Here is a 15773-nt window from a genome sequence, read left to right on the forward strand (position 1 = left end):
TTCATTTTTTTTTTACTTAGATTGTAGATATACTCATTCATATAGTATAAAATACATTCTGATCCTTAGATATATAGTTTTATATTATAACTGGGTTTTTTGTTGGTGGTCCTTAAATAGATTCAAATTCCAGAAGAGGTATTAGTAAAAATCTACATAAAAAGTGGAGCAGTTTCTGTACAAAGTTCAGATTAACATCTAAATATTAATGTAAATTCAATAAGCATTTAAAAGTTTTTATTTCTTTTAATGCAGGCATTACAAGGAGCCAGTCAAATTATTGCTGAAATCCGAGAGACTCATCTCTGGTGAAGAGAACTATGTAACACTGAGACTGTTGACTCGAAACCTGCTAGTTACTGCCTACTTGAGTAGAATTTTATTTATGAACTCCTGTGTATTGCAATGGTATGAATCTGCTCATGTGAAGATTGGCTATACACTGAAAAGTATACTCTGCATCTCCGAACAAATCACATTTAATCCAAATAATAAATGGCTGTTTCTAAGGTTTCACAGTATATGTATATATATACACACACACATATACATCTCCCTCCCTCTCTCAACAGTTTCATTTGAACTAACTGTTGGTGTTCTAGTTGTACAAAGCAGTTTGTCTGTGGATAAAGATGACCCGTGTAGTCTCTGTTAGTAGTCTTAAAGCTGCTGCAATAGTTCTTCAAGAAGAAAGAAGACATTTCGTGAGACTTATAATGCATGCACTGTATAAACTGACCTGGCTTTGAAAGATGTGGGTTGGCAAGTTCCTCACTGTATTCCACCTGTCCTTCAATTTAGTTTTAAAAAAATCTATGCAGCCTTTGTTGTTAATAAGAAAGCTGAATGCATAAGAGGATCTGGAATACTGATAAAGATTCAGGGTACATACTGTGCAGTCACATAGCCCTTCCTCTTCTGGGTCCACATTGTCCAGTGCATTAAACATTAAACTTAGACCTGAAAACTACTTCTCTGCATTGAAACCATGCAGACTTAAATTACTTCATAGACTCAGTAATGATGGCCAGTTCCTTAAAGTTTCAGAAGAGCCAATGACAATAAAATTACCCTTAGTTTGCAAATATAGTAATAGTAATTTAGATATATCTTTTAAATGGGACATTGACATCAGGATTCAAAATTCACTAAAAACAGACTGATTTTTAAGTCCCACTTCAATTTGTTGGTAATAGGTACTTTTGCTCCATACCAACAAAATATATTAGAATAGTGATATGTAAATCTGACGGAACTTTGTTAAAGAAAAACATCTAGACACACCTACTTCTAAACCGGATATTAAATTGCATTCAGGGGGTGAGAGTGAGGTTTACAACTTGGTGAAAGTTGGCCAGGTGATTCTTGGCATGAGCTACAACATTAAAACCTTCAAGATATGTAGAAATGTCTACTACATCTCTAACAGATTACACAGTCAATAAAAGTTATATTGCAAATATTAAACTTTCTTTTCGGGTTATGACCAAATATTTGTGAAGGATTATTGGCAGGAAAGATATGGTATGTTAACTTATGGTACCCATTTACTGAGAAACAACAGGCTTGCAACTGATGGATCCCATACACATATAAAACAATTAAAATCAGTCTGAAATATGGTACTACTTTGAATCTGTTTACAGTACCAGCTTGACAGTGGATGCATGCTCCCAAAATGTTAGCACATTCAAAAACAAAATCACTCTTGTCACCACTGAACATCAGTTTTGAAATTATAGCCACCCATGATTTTTTTTTTTTTCCAGAGAGATCAGATGACTATCACTGTAGCCTTTGAATTTGTAAGGGAAAACAATTACAATGCACCTTTCTCCAGCACAGATTTTAAACTGAAAATGTTAGCTTTAAAAACATGCTATGGTAATGCACTTGCTAGTACTACACATTTTGTATAAAGAAAAAAAGAGGCAAGAAACTTTTGGAAAGAAGCAAGTCTTCCTTTGTTGGCCCTTAAACTGAGAGGGGTTTCTGAAGTGTGGAGATGATCTCTGGCATATTTATAAACGATACCTGTATGTTTTTGCTGTGTAAATAAAATTGCTGGTATGAAATGATATTTAAAAAGTTTGTCAATAAATGAATTCTTTCTAATTTGTCTCAGAGACAGGTTTAACTATAGCTTTTTAACATCTAAATCTACTTTAGAACCCAACAGTACAACTTACATTGTAATTAAGGTTTTATGACTTTCCTATTAGTCTCTCACAATCACTGTTATATCTCCATTTCTGCATTTGTGCACCAAGTAATCCAGGTAGTGGATAGCTGGAATCTGAACACGAAAGCCAAGCTTTGTGGCATGTAAGGTTTTCAGAATTCTGATCATTTTGTGTGTTTCCCTTGATCCTTGTAGAAATGATTTTTCAGATGTGGAAACAGTTCTGGAGAATTAATATGTCTAATGTATGCAGAGCTGAACTCAGTCCGGATTCCAAATTTCCAAATCCAAGTTTGACCTGAAAATTTCCCTTACCTGGATATCTTGATGTTCTCACATGATTACATTTTTGGTGAAATATTTACATTATTTTACTTGCTTGGTTTTATAAGATTTCTGTTTACTTAAGTTATAATCTACCTGGGAACAGATGAAACTAACTGGAGACACAGGAGGCTGTGGCAGGAGGATCGCCAAATTCAAACCCAGCTGCAGCCATGTGGCAAGGCCCTAAACAACTCAGGGAGACTCTGTCTCTAAAAAATGTAAAAAAGGGTTGGAGATGTGGCTGGGTGGTTAAGCATCCTTGGGTTCAATCCCTGGTACAAAAAAGAAAAAAAAAAAAAAAAGAAATGCTACCCTTAGGAATCCACTGACAAAAGAAAGAAGGCTGTGAATAAATAATACTGAAACCATAAGCAAGGGACTGGAACACTGAAATAGAAACTTTATGGAAAGTCAAGTATTGATTTTTGTGGTTTTTTTTTTTTGAGAAGAACTTGTAAGTAATTTATAATGTTAGCTATGGCCTCATTTAACATTTCTCTTTTTCTAAGGAGAACTCTGCTTCTTAACAAAAAAGCCAGAAAATTATGTTTCCAATAGGTTTTCCATTTCTAAAAGGACACCAGAGATACTGCTAGTTTTATAACAACTATGTAATACTAATGGGATCAGTGCTCAGTTCCTGACATAAAAGTATCACAATTCTTTTGTTCACTCTTTTTTTTTTTCTTTGGTACCAGGGATTGAACTCAGGGGCACTTAATCACTGAGCAACATCCCCAGCCCTTTTTTGTGTTTTATTTAGACACAGGTTCTCACTGAGTTGCTTAGGGCCTTGCTAATTTGCTGAGGCTGGGTTTGAACTCTCAATCCTCCTGCCTCTGCCTCCCGAGCTTCTGGGATTACAAGTATGCACCACCATATCCAGTTTTTGTTCATTCTTATCACTCCAAAGCAGAGCAAGAAAGATGGGGACATAGAAAAGGCACCATTTAGTTTTTTATAAAGCAGAATTTTTCAAATATTAATCCTGGAAATCATGGTTTTCTGTAGTGGTCCTTAATGTTTCTGCCATCAGGAAATAAACCATCATTAAATAAACAACTTATTTATTAACCAATCTATAAAATAATTAAATTACTCACATTGTGAGGTCTAATATATATTCCATTCTCTGTTTTTTGTTCTGAAGCCAACCTTTCATGTTTTGAGAATGAATGATGGGTAAGTCTGAACAACCAAAAGGATTTTTCATCATAACTGAAGCCATTTTATAATGTAGAAATTCCTTTTTCCTATTTTAAGTAAGGAAAGTCCATTCTTGAGAATATGTTGTCCAACAACTAAAACACACTCGGGATTTGTTACTTGTCGATGATTTATACTGACTCCACCTTCTGTTATCATTCGATACCTAAAAATAGAAACGTTTAGTAACTAGAGAGATCAATCACTGTTGACCTCTCCCCCAAAAAAGATACATCACTATTTCACTTAAATTTCAGAAGCTCTTTAAGTTTAACCATTTAGCACTGAATTTTTTTTACACTTCATGTTCATTTGATTTGACTCTGCCTCCCTTTAATGACCTTCAAAAGAAGCAAATAATAGGCAAAACAGTAGGTTTCTTGTTTCATGGATAGAGAGGTAGGTTATTTCATAGCTTTTCACAGAACTATCCAGTTTGATAGTGCCTTTAAAAATTAAGATGAACAGGAATGGAGGTTCATTTTCTGGATAGCCTGCTACCCACCTTTCTTTAGGGAAAAAAAGTCAGAAAAGAAACTTCCAAAAGAGAGACAGCAATGGTGCTTTAATAAACTACCTCAGACACAAGACAACTACAGGGCAACCTACAAAAGTGTTTAGGAAACTTGCTTATAAAATCGGGGCGAGGGTTGTGGCTCAATGGTAAAGTACTTGCCTAGCACGCCTGAGGCACTAGGTTCAATCCCCAGCATCACATTAAAAAACTAACAAAGGTATTGTGTCCATCTATAACTAAAAAAAGAGAAAAAAATCCTTACAAATTACATTCTGAGACAGCAAAAAATAGTAAATTGTTTAAAAGGAAAAACTTTATTTCCTTTTATTTTAAAAATAAAGAGGCTAGAAAGAGGGTCTTGAAAGTATGAAAGAAAGGCAAAAGTTTTTTCTCATAATTAACTACTATATGGCATTTTATAAAACTCAACAAAAAAGGACTTTCTAAGACAGTTCTTTCTTTTAAAGGAAGTATTATTTTAGGCTGTTTCCAGATCATGTACCATGTTCATATTAATTAATTCAATTTAATTCAATTAATTAATTTAATTAAAGCCATTCATTATGAAATGGATATCAAGAGCTGAGATAGCCTCCCTCTTTTTCTCTAGTAAACAAATACACAGATTGACCCTAGTTAGTTTATACAATATAAAAATACAAATGAATATTACTTAGAACCCTGGCTAAATTAAGGTTACCTAAGTAGGAGTAAAACTTTCAGTATCAGCAAATACACCATACAAAAGAATAAATGCTTCCAGAGTGAAGAAAATTCTTAAAAACAGAAGAGTATGTACATAGAGTATGTATGTATATGATACTACCATCAAACTCAATGTATATTAAATAAACTAGTATATTAGACAATGGTGAAATTTGGGGCTCAAGGATAGAGGCAAATAATCCAAAACAACTGAAAGAGCAAGTATCAAATATAACAAATGTCACTCGTAACCATGAGCTGATAACTATTTGACTTCTGCTCAAAGTCATGAAGATGAAGCACTCCATCCAGGTCTTATGACTAATGCTTTCCTTCTACATTTCCTTCCTCAATTTTGAATGAACAAGTGTCAATTATATGCCAAATTACTTCTTGTGGAGCCAAGTATTATTCCTTAATAGTATGGGGTAACTGAAATTTAAAATATTCTACCCACTTCCTGAATAAGAAAAATGCAATTCCCAAGGAGAATATTATATAGTTTATATTACCAGCCTCATGAAATTCTATCCTGTACTTATTTCATTTTAAGAAATTCAACTAATATTTTAAATAGGTTGGGAAACTTCTACTGTTCCCCAAAATAATGAGGATCAGAATATGAGAGGGGTTGTATGAATTTAATCACTTCTCAAATTGTAACCGTGTCCCTAAGCTGACTAATCCTAGTGCATTTACTAAACAAGGCAGTCCCTCCAACACAAGATCTCCCATGCTGAAAAACTGACTTAACAAGAGACAAGTATAGAGTACTGTACTTCACAGAAAAATGTATGGTATTTTCATAAATACTCAGTTTTTATCTTATTCTTGGATCAACCTAACTTCTATAAGGAATGAAATGCCATTCAAGCATTGTTGGGGAAACATACTCTCTGGGAACACATCCTACAGAATGTCACATTTAACCATGAATTAACTGTGAATCAAAAAATTAAATAACCTTACCCTCGGGGACCATCTGGAATGGCATTTGCTTTGCGGCATGTATCTAGGACACTTGTTCCAGGGTCAAGAACTAATTCAGAAAATGAAGCTTCTTTAAACAACTCTTTTAACTCTTGATCCGACATGACCTCTAGTGCATCTATACTACTATGATAAAGGGCTTGTGTACACCTGAAAAAAACATTTAAAAGCCACATCATGTAAGTGCTTAACCAAATACATATTCTAATACTCATTACTCCAATAATGGAATGTCCACTATGTTGCAAACAACAAGTTTTTCAAACAGCAGCATCTATCATGTATAATTCATAAACTTCATGCAAGATAATCTTTCCAATAAAGAGGGACGATTTTAAGTACTTAAGTCAAATGACAATCCTTGTCAGTGATAAATGACAAGATAACTGTAAAATAGCTCTAAATTTTCTCAAGTTTATCAGATAAATAACTTTGTGAGGTGTTAATTATTCCAAAGGCTACCTTTTAGCAGAATCCAGTCCTTCTCGTCCATGAACAAGCTTTGTTACTTCTGCAGCAAGTCGTTTCTGAGCACTCCGCTTTTCTGGTTCTTTGACATGCAGCTGCATAATATGGTCAATTTCCGGAAGAGGCAGAAAAGTGAAGAGTTTCAGGTACCTTTAGGACAAGAAATTCAGTGTTACACTTACATCACACACTTAATTTTTCTTTCCAGTTCCCTTATTCTTTAAAGAATACTTTGCTTGGGCTGGGGTTGTAGCTCAGTGGTAGATCACCTGCCTAGCATGTGTGAGGTAATGGGTTCACTCCTCAGCAACACATAAAAATAAATAAAGGTATTGTGTCCATAAAAAATAAAACATTCGGACTGGGGTTGTGGCTCAGAGGTAGAGCACATGCACGAGACCCTGGGTTTGATCTTCAGCACCACATTAAAAAAAAAAAAAAGTGAAATAAAGGTATTGTGTTCAACTACAACTAAAAAACATTAAAAAAAATAAAGCATTAAAAAAATACCTTGCTTTCTTTTAAATTATTTCTAAATATGAAAATAAATGTTCAGAAATGTACTAAAAGTAATAATAGATATTTATGCATACACCAGTGGGACTGAAGAAATAATACTATTTTGCCATATTTGTTTTGATCTTTTTCTTCTTTTTAATACTAGGAATTGAACCCAGAGGCACTCTTACCACTGAATTTCATCCCCAATCCTTTTTAATTTTTTAATTTTGAGGCAGAATATCACTAAGTTGCCCAAGCTGGCCTTGAACTTGTGATTTTCCTGCTTCAGCTGCCCCAATCGCTGCGATTATAGGAATGTGCTATGCCTGGCTCTATCTTTACTTTTTAAAAGGAATAAAATGATATAGATCTAAATGAAGTTTCCAGCCCCATAACATTTCCTTCCTTGCCCTCAGAAATAACTACTAATCTAAACTTATGTTTATCATTCCCAAGCATGTTTTTATACTTTTGCTTATGTGTATGAATCCACAAAGTATTGTATAAACACATAAATGACATAGTATCATTAAATAAATGATATTAATAATATCATTCTTATATGTATCCTCTTATTTAACCTTTTTCTTTGGTGAAATATAACACATAATAAACATTAATTGCAAACATATAGCTAATGGATCACTATACAGCAAACATCTACATAGCCATCACTTTGATTAATAACAACACTGCCTCTACCTAATGAAGTCCAAATATTTCAAAGTAACGAATCTGCTGTTAATGATAATCACTTTTCTTTTAACATCTCAGTAGGCCTCCTTAAACAGCATCATTTAGTTCCCCCCGCCCTTTTCTTTTTTAAGCTGGGGTCTTGCTAGGTTGCCCAGGGTGGCCTCAAATTCCTGGGCTCACGTGATCCACCTGCCTCAGCTTCCTGAATGTGTATGACTACAAATATGCCATTGTGTCCAGCAAGCTTTGCCTCATTTTAAGACTATATGAATTAATGTAATTCTGCAACCTGTACACTCAGAAAAATGAGAAATTATATCCCATCTGACTCAAATGTATGATATGTCAAGATCATTGTGCTGTTATGTGTAACTAATTAAAACAAATTAAAAAAAGAATACTGAGAAAACTACTCAGATGCAAAAAAAAAAAAAAAAGACTATGAATGAATGAAATATAGAATGTATTTTTGTGTTTGGCTACTTTGGCAACTAAGTTTAGGAGATTCATGCAATGATGTTACATGTACTACATCCCATGCTATTAATACCCCATAATACATTTACTTATTCTGTTCTGAGTATTTGTGTTATTTCTATTTTTGGACAAATGCTAATACTGCATCTCTGAATATCCTCATTTATTTCTCTCACATGTGCACTAACTTCTGTTGGGTATGTACCCAGCAGAGGAAATGCTGGATCATAGCTTACTTACACATTCAATTTCTCTTTCTAAAGTGGCTCTAAAATTTATTCTTCCACCACCATGGAACATTTTCGCCAACTTGTTATGATTTGGATGTAGGGTCCCCCAAAAAAGCTCACGTGTGAGACAATTCGAGAGGGTTAAAAAAAGGATTGGATTGTGACAGCTTTAACCTAATCAGTGAATTAATCACCTGATGGGATTGGTAATTGAAAGCAGGTAGGGTGTGGCTGGAGGAGGTAGGGTACTCGGTGCATGGCTTTGGGGTATATATTTGTATCTGGTGAGTGGAGTCTGTCTCTCTGCTTTCTGATCATCATATGAGCTGGTTCCCTCTGCCACACTTTCCTGCCCTGATGAACAGCCTTATTTCCAGCACTGAGGAATGAAGCCAGCTTTCTACGGACTAAAATCTCTGAAACTGTGTGCCTTCAAATTAACTTTTCTTCCCTAAAATTGTTCTGGTCAGATTTTCTTAGTCACAGCAGTCAAAAAGCTGACTAAAACACCAACACTTGGTATTGCTAACTCTCATGGTTAGCCATCATAGAGGGTAAATAAATGTACCTCATTGCGCTTTCATCTTGCAGTTTTCTTCTTAAGGCTGAGGGTTTTTTTTTTATGCTTTTGGCCTTTTGGAGAGGAACTTTGTGAAGTGCCTATTCAAGTCTCTATTTTTCTGCTGAGTTCTTTTTCTCATTGGCTTTGAGAAATTATTTTTAAAAAATATTTATTTTTTAGCTTTAGGTGGACACAGTATATTTTATTTTTATATGGTGCTAAGGATTGAACCCAGAGCCTCATGCATGCTAGGCGAGCACTCTACCACTGAGCCACATTTCCAGCCCTTTTGAGAAATTACAAGGTCATCAAGTACATATACTAAAAATAACTTCTCCTACTGATTATGGTGACTTTTGCTGAACAGTAGATCTTTATATTCTAATTTAGTCTGATTTATCAATCTTTTCCTTTTATGTCCCACTTAAGATCTTTCCCTATCCCAAACTCATGAAGCTACTTTTCTATTTCTAAGAGTTTTACTGTTTTGTCTTTTATCATAGAGTTACATTTATAATCTATATAGAATTGACTTTCATATGCAATATAAGGTTGTTTCATTTTTTTTTCCACATCTAATTATTCAAACAATATTTACCGAAAAGACTGTCTTACTCCATTCTCTGCAGTGCAACCTTTGTTAGAAATATGCTAGTCTTTATTCTCTAATTCATCCCATTGGACTCTTTTCTTAACCTTACATTTAAACTTATACTTCAAAGTCATTTTTAGAAATAATAAGTGAGTTTAGTAGGGTTGTCAGATATAAAATTAATATATAGAAATTAAGCTGTCAGGGACAGTGGTGCACACCTCTAATCCCAGCTACTCAGGAGGATTGCCAAGTCTGAGGTCAGCCCAGGCAACTCAGTGAGAATGTCAAAATAAAAACAAAGGATTGGTGATGTAGCTTGGTTGTAGAACACCCTGGGTTCAATCTTCAGTACTGGGTAGAAAAAAAAAAAAAAAAAAAACCCAAGAGAAAAAAAAAAAAATCAATTGTTTTCCTATATATCAGAACAAAATAGAAAGTAAATTTTTCAAAAAATATCATTTTTCCCCCCTGCAGTGATGGGGATTGAACCCAGGGCCTCACACACGCTAGGCAAGCACTACTCTGCCACTGAGCTACATAAGTAGCCTAATATACCAGGTTTTTTTTTTTCTTAATATCTTTATTATTTATTTATTTATATGTGGTGCTGAGGATCGAACCCAGCGCCTTGCACATGCTAGGCCAGCACTCTACCACTGAGCCACAACCCCAGCCCCTAATATATCAGTTTTTGATACATTAAAACACTAGGACTCTATCATCAAGCATGCTAAGAATAAATCTAAAGAAAAAAATACACTTAGTTATTATAAATTTGCAATAAGTCATGATATCTTCCACTCTGTTTTTCAAAATTGTCTTGGCCAATCTTTTGTCCTTTTTATTTCCAGGAAAATCTTGAAATTAGTTTGTCAAGTTTCCTATAAAAGCCTGCTTATATATGATTGGGATTGCAATGAACATACAGATCAAACTGAGAACTGATATCTTCTTATATTATGAATATGGTATAACTCTCAATTTATGTAGATCTTCTTTATTTTGCTCAATAATGTTTTCTGATATTCTTCAGAAGAGTCTTAAACATTTTAAAAGAATTATTTCCTAAATTATTTTAAAGATACAATATTTTTATTTTTTCTTTGTTGCAGGTATATTTGCTTTCTCATACTCTTCCAAGAGTATAATGCAATGTGAATTAATGAGAAAAATCACTTTAAACGTGTTTATGTTACATTCAAGAAGGAAACTGTTTTATCTTTTATCATAGAATTATACCTATGAGATGAACAACAGAAAAATAAGCATAGTCAAATTTAAAATCAAAGGAGGGGAAAAAAAAGTAGAACATTCAAGGAATAAACTCCTTGCTAGATACAGATAAAAGTAACTTGGCTGTTAAGTTTTCTAGTCAACCACTGTGGTTGTCTGTTTTAATTAACAAAACGTGTCTAAAACATAGTTAAAATTAGAGTTCTAAAATGTAATGGTTTATGCCTTAAATAAAAATCTAAGTAAAAAATTCCAAGGAACTCTAAAGGGTATACTGGAATTCGAAGAATAAAATTATATGAGCTTATGACATTAATTTTTCTCAGCCAACTATTAAGAACTCACCTTTCAACAGAATTATCTTGCAGTCTCACAAAGAATTGATATAATTCAAATGGAGATGTCTTATCTCTGTTTAGCCAAACAGCATTGCCAGCAGACTTTCCCAGCTTTGCTCCAGTTGTATTTGTAATTAAAGGAACAGTGATTCCAAATACATCTTCTCCAGTCAACCTATACATAAAGACAAACTTCATGATTTGCTTCAAGCACAAGTAGTGGTAGGCCGCCACTATTCACCCTTCAGATTTCAGCCTGGTTACTTGCTCCAAGAAAATGTGACCCAAATCTGTATTATTTTCTCTGTTATATATTGTGACTGCACTCACCCTTCATTTGCATTTGTCATTTTGTCATCCTGGGACAACTGCACGTGTAACTTGAGCAAGCCAAGGAAGTGATTTTGAAAGGTCAGGAGGAAAGACAGAAAGCTGGGTGAAGGGGAGTCAGGAGGCGGCACTCACTAAAGGGGTTGCTTAAAGGGGCGTTTAAATGAGTTTTTCTCAGTAGGACATGGGCTAGCTCTATACTTCATCTTCCTCAAAAAGAGAAAGTCATTAAAATCTACATTACTTGGCAAATATTTGGAGTTGCAAAAAAAAATTATGAGATGCCAATTGGAGACTAGAACTAGTTTCATGGAGAGTAAGAACTAAAGCAAAATCTGGGGCCCAGTTACTGAAGCCAACAAAATAATTTTCTCAAACTAAAAACAGGGCGATTTAAGTGAAACAGTCCCAATTTGAATCTTGAGTAGAGGTCTATTTCCTCTTAAGTTCCGGAATACGCCTCCAGCTCTTAATACTCTTAATTCAGCCCTTTAGTTCTCAATTGCCAGTGTCATGAACCCCCTTATAGATCCTTAATAAGGATAAAAACCAATAAGGGCTTGAATGAAGGGCAGCATTCCACCATTCTAGTCATGAATTACAGGGTGCTAATGTGTAAAGGTAGTTCCTGGATTTCTGAGGATCTAAAGGCGCTTACTTGTGGATAAACTCGTATCCAGACACGATGTTGCCCAGCTGATCAGACCCACCCAGCTGGACCCGGCATCCATAACGCTGGAACAGGTAATAGAAGTCATAGGCCTGGAGCACCTGGTAAAAGAACTCGGCCAAGCTCATGCCCTCGGGGCTCTGGAGTCGCGTCTGCACGCTCAGCCTGCTCAGCAGCGTGCCCATTCGGAAGTGGCCACCCACAGCTGCCAGGAAGTCTACCAGGTGCTGCTTCTGGTACCAGGCCGAGTTGTCCAACACCGTGAAGCTGCCCCAGGTCCGCCCATCAGTGAAGAGCTGCTGGTGATTAGCCGCCAGGGCCTCAAGCCCGAGGCGGAGGGCGCGAGCGTTGGCTCCAACGCGCTCCGCATCCAGCGCCTCGCGCTCTTTGGTTCGGCCGCTGGGGTCTCCCAGGCGCGCGGTGGCGCCTCCCACCAGCGCGATCACGTTGTGGCCCGCTCGCTGGAAGTGAAACAGGCTCAACAGCGCTAGCAGGTGCCCCACGTGGAGCGAGTCCCCCGTGGGGTCGAAGCCACAGTAGATAGTCTGAGGAGAGTAGCCCGCCGCGCTACGGTCGAACAGCTGTGGGAGCTCTAGCTTCGTACCCCTCTCGGGGAAGAAGTCCTTAAACAGACCCCGAGCCTTCTGCGCCGCTAGTAAACCCTGAGCGCCCGAGTGGGCCTTGCGCAGCCCCAGAGCCCAAACTCCTGACAGGCCTGGGGTCCCAGACCACCAGCACCGGGAAAAGCACCGCAACATGGGCGCCACCATCTTGGCGGCGGCACGAAGGGAATGCTGGGCTCTAAGAGGCCCGCCACGCCCCTCAGTGCCCGCCTTTAGCAGCGCCTGTAGTGTTTTTCTGCGCATGCTCGGGAAGGGCGGGAGGTGGTTACTTAGTTACGGAACCTGCGTTCTGGCAGTCCCTGGAGTTCTGATTATATCCATTCCAGCTTGTTGGCTTCAAGTGTTCACTAAAATGTAATTTCCTCATTTTCCATGTGGATATGTTTATAATAATAGCTCCAAACTCACAGCCCTGTTGTGAGGATTAAGGACTAAAGCACTGGGCACTTAGCACTCTACAAAACGTTAACTTTGTAAAAAGTTGTGCTGCGCAAATTCTTTGAAACCTTGGTTCTCTGTAGAAACCTGCTCAGGGGTTGTGAAAAGTTAGGAGCTGATTTAACTTCATGGGGGATGGAGTTGGCGTTGAGACTTCACACAGTACCAATTCCCTAAGTGGGTGAGCTCCTCAGCCCCCGGCGTTCTCTAGTTTCTCCTGCAGGTGGCAGCCTCGTCCATGGTACGAAAGAAAAGTGAGCACAGTAAGTGAAATGCACAACTCCTTGCTTATTTATTTATTTAACCACAGCTGGGCACCGCCCTGCAGGAGTGGATTCAAATTACTAATCACATCACCTCAGCATGGCAGGTGCCGCTCACCAGGGACAGGGTTCTAACTAGCAGCGGGCTGGCAGGTGATCCACTCCAAATCCCTTTTTAGAATCTGATCTTCAGGACCATTTTCAATACGAACTATCTTAGGGTGGGTTCCCAGGACTACAAGTTGGAGATTTGTATGCCGGAGGATTACTGTGTCCTTTTGTGAGCACCACCTGTAATGGAGCGAGGGAAGCAGGTCTGGCAGAGAGAGAGGACGTACTGTGAACAGTTGGCAACGGAGAACTCAGATGATTCCGTGAAGGCTCTGGAGCTGGGATTTCCAAGTTATACGAATTGAAGCAATCGGTAGAAATTATGCCGTCTTATTTTCTAGTCATTAGAGGTGGAATGACCCTGGGGAGGAGACAAAACCGTGGCAAGTGGAGGGCCATCTGCAGAAAAGGGCTCAGCTGTGAGTCATCAGCAACTGACAGTCCCAGCAGCTGCAGGGATTGAGTGCCTCCTCCTGGGGCAGGGATCTGGACCAAGCCCCAAACCATTCCCCGCAAGACCTTTCAATTTCTTAATATTAAGTCATTTAAATAAATAAAATCTTATTTTAATAATTAGTTTCTTTGCATGTGTAATTATCAATGAATTGAATTTCTCATTATCAATAGTAACTTCAATAGGATTTTAAGGTACTCATTTAACAAGTAGTATAACATGAGCCCTGTTGCTGAAGAAAATAATCAGAATGTGTTTTTTCATGTTGCTATTCAAAATATCTTAAAATTTACAATCATAACCTGTTGCATCCACAATCTTTATGTCCCATCAATTTGATAAGGGACTGATTTCAATATGCATAGCTGGAAATTCTTCTGAGCACCTAGCAGATACTAGGCTTAGTACCTAACAAAAGGGAAGATTTGAACGTTTTTCCAGGGGACTTATTCTTGAGGCTTCTGGTCAATATGACACATCCCTATCTGTGGCTTTTTAAGGTGTGTTAGCAATTTTATACCAGAAAGTATGACTTCACATTGCGGTCTTCTCAAATGGCTTCAGTGTTGCTAGTATTCTTTTTTATTTTTATTTGTTCTTTTTAGATGTACATGGCAGTATAGTGTATTATGACATATTCTGCATACATGGAGTATACCATCTTTTAATTTGCAGTTGTACATGATGTGGGGTTTCATTGGCTGTGTATTCATATATGAACAGGAAAGTTATGTTGCTATTATTCGTGAAACCCACACTGTAAATCGTAAAGACCCTTCCCACACAGCCCATTCTCACCTGTAAAACAATTGCTTCCCTTTCATTTCATACTGATTCCAGGAAATTCCTCTCTGTTGGGTTGAACAAGGGAAAGAAGCTTTTACTATCCAGGCTCACTACACCCCTAAATGTCTTAGAATATGAAATCAGTAATGTTTATCCTTACAAAAAAGACTAAATTCTATTAAAAATATAAATTCATGTAAGCCTAGTGCTTTGAAACCTAGTCTATGTCCTTTGAAGTGGCTCTAATGCTTTTTGAGCAGGTGATTATCTTAACATCCAAACATTTTATACAAGAGATTTAATTTAAGCTGTCAGTTGCAGGAGGATAATTAGATAAAGAAGAAAAAAACATGTCTGCTTGTGCATTTCCTTTCTGTATTAGAGTTTAGAGAAGCATACAACCAGTGTTCTTTCTCTTAAGCTGTTTCTTTAGCTTTGGGTGCAATCTGGAGGTCTCAGAATTGCCTTAATAGTATCTTCCTGGCCCTGTGCCTAGCTGGCTTGATAATATTTTGAGATAATTAGTTTTTTTTTGGTAATTTTCCATTTTCCAGTCTATCTATTTATGTTTGTAGCACACCAGCGTCTTTGGGAAGTTACAAGTTAGGGAGAGACGCAGAGTTAGCTGGGAACTTATTGCAGTTCTTATTTCCAAAGGTTAAAACCTAAGACAGAATAAAATCTGAGGAATAAACTTAGAAAAGCAGAAGAGAAAGAAATGGGTTCTCCACTTTAAAGAGGGCCCCGACCTCTTCAGGGTAAAAGAGCCTAGGCTGTTGACCTCATTTGCCAGAGGAACTGTGTGTGCACTGTGCCCCAGACTCATAGAGGTGGCCTCCTGACACCCTGCAGGCCTGGGGCTATAGTCTCACCAACATTCCTCTGCTCTGGCTGAGGCAGGGGAGCAAGCCGAGTGCCAGCTGGAGGTCTCCTCAACCACTGGAGGCTTGGCCAATAAGGATAGCTAATGTTATGGTTTGAATGTGTCCCCCGGAAGCTCATGTGTGAGACAATGCAAGAAGGTTTACTGGAGAAATGACTGGGTTATGAAAGACTCAACCCCATCAATGA

At 37.4% G+C, this 15773-nt stretch overlaps 2 protein-coding genes across 12 annotated transcripts in view; one reads left to right on the forward strand and one right to left on the reverse strand.

Annotated features, from left to right (window-relative positions):
- The window catches only part of Dnm1l (dynamin 1 like), a 59002-nt gene extending 56922 nt beyond the window's left edge, over positions 1-2080 (forward strand). For all 11 annotated transcript variants that reach the window (XM_048802522.1, XM_048802523.1, XM_048802525.1 and 8 more), the window contains one exon: positions 256-2080. In XM_048802522.1, the coding sequence (XP_048658479.1) occupies positions 256-312 (57 nt within the window). In that variant the 3' untranslated portion in view covers positions 313-2080. The remainder of the gene's footprint in view (positions 1-255) is intronic.
- Positions 2081-3559: 1479 nt separating this feature from the next.
- Positions 3560-12830, reverse strand: Yars2 (tyrosyl-tRNA synthetase 2). The gene is made up of 5 exons (XM_015493222.1): positions 12016-12830; positions 11035-11202; positions 6390-6545; positions 5907-6077; positions 3560-3881 (listed from the first exon to the last, which is right to left on the reverse strand). The coding sequence occupies exons 1-5, from the start codon at positions 12795-12797 to the stop codon at positions 3722-3724; spliced, it is 1437 nt and encodes a 478-aa protein (XP_015348708.1). The 5' UTR covers positions 12798-12830; the 3' UTR covers positions 3560-3721.
- Positions 12831-15773: the final 2943 nt, after the last annotated feature.

This window comes from Marmota marmota, unplaced genomic scaffold, assembly GCF_001458135.2.
Source record: "Marmota marmota marmota unplaced genomic scaffold, marMar, whole genome shotgun sequence".
In the NCBI taxonomy this organism is placed as follows: domain Eukaryota; kingdom Metazoa; phylum Chordata; class Mammalia; order Rodentia; family Sciuridae; genus Marmota; species Marmota marmota.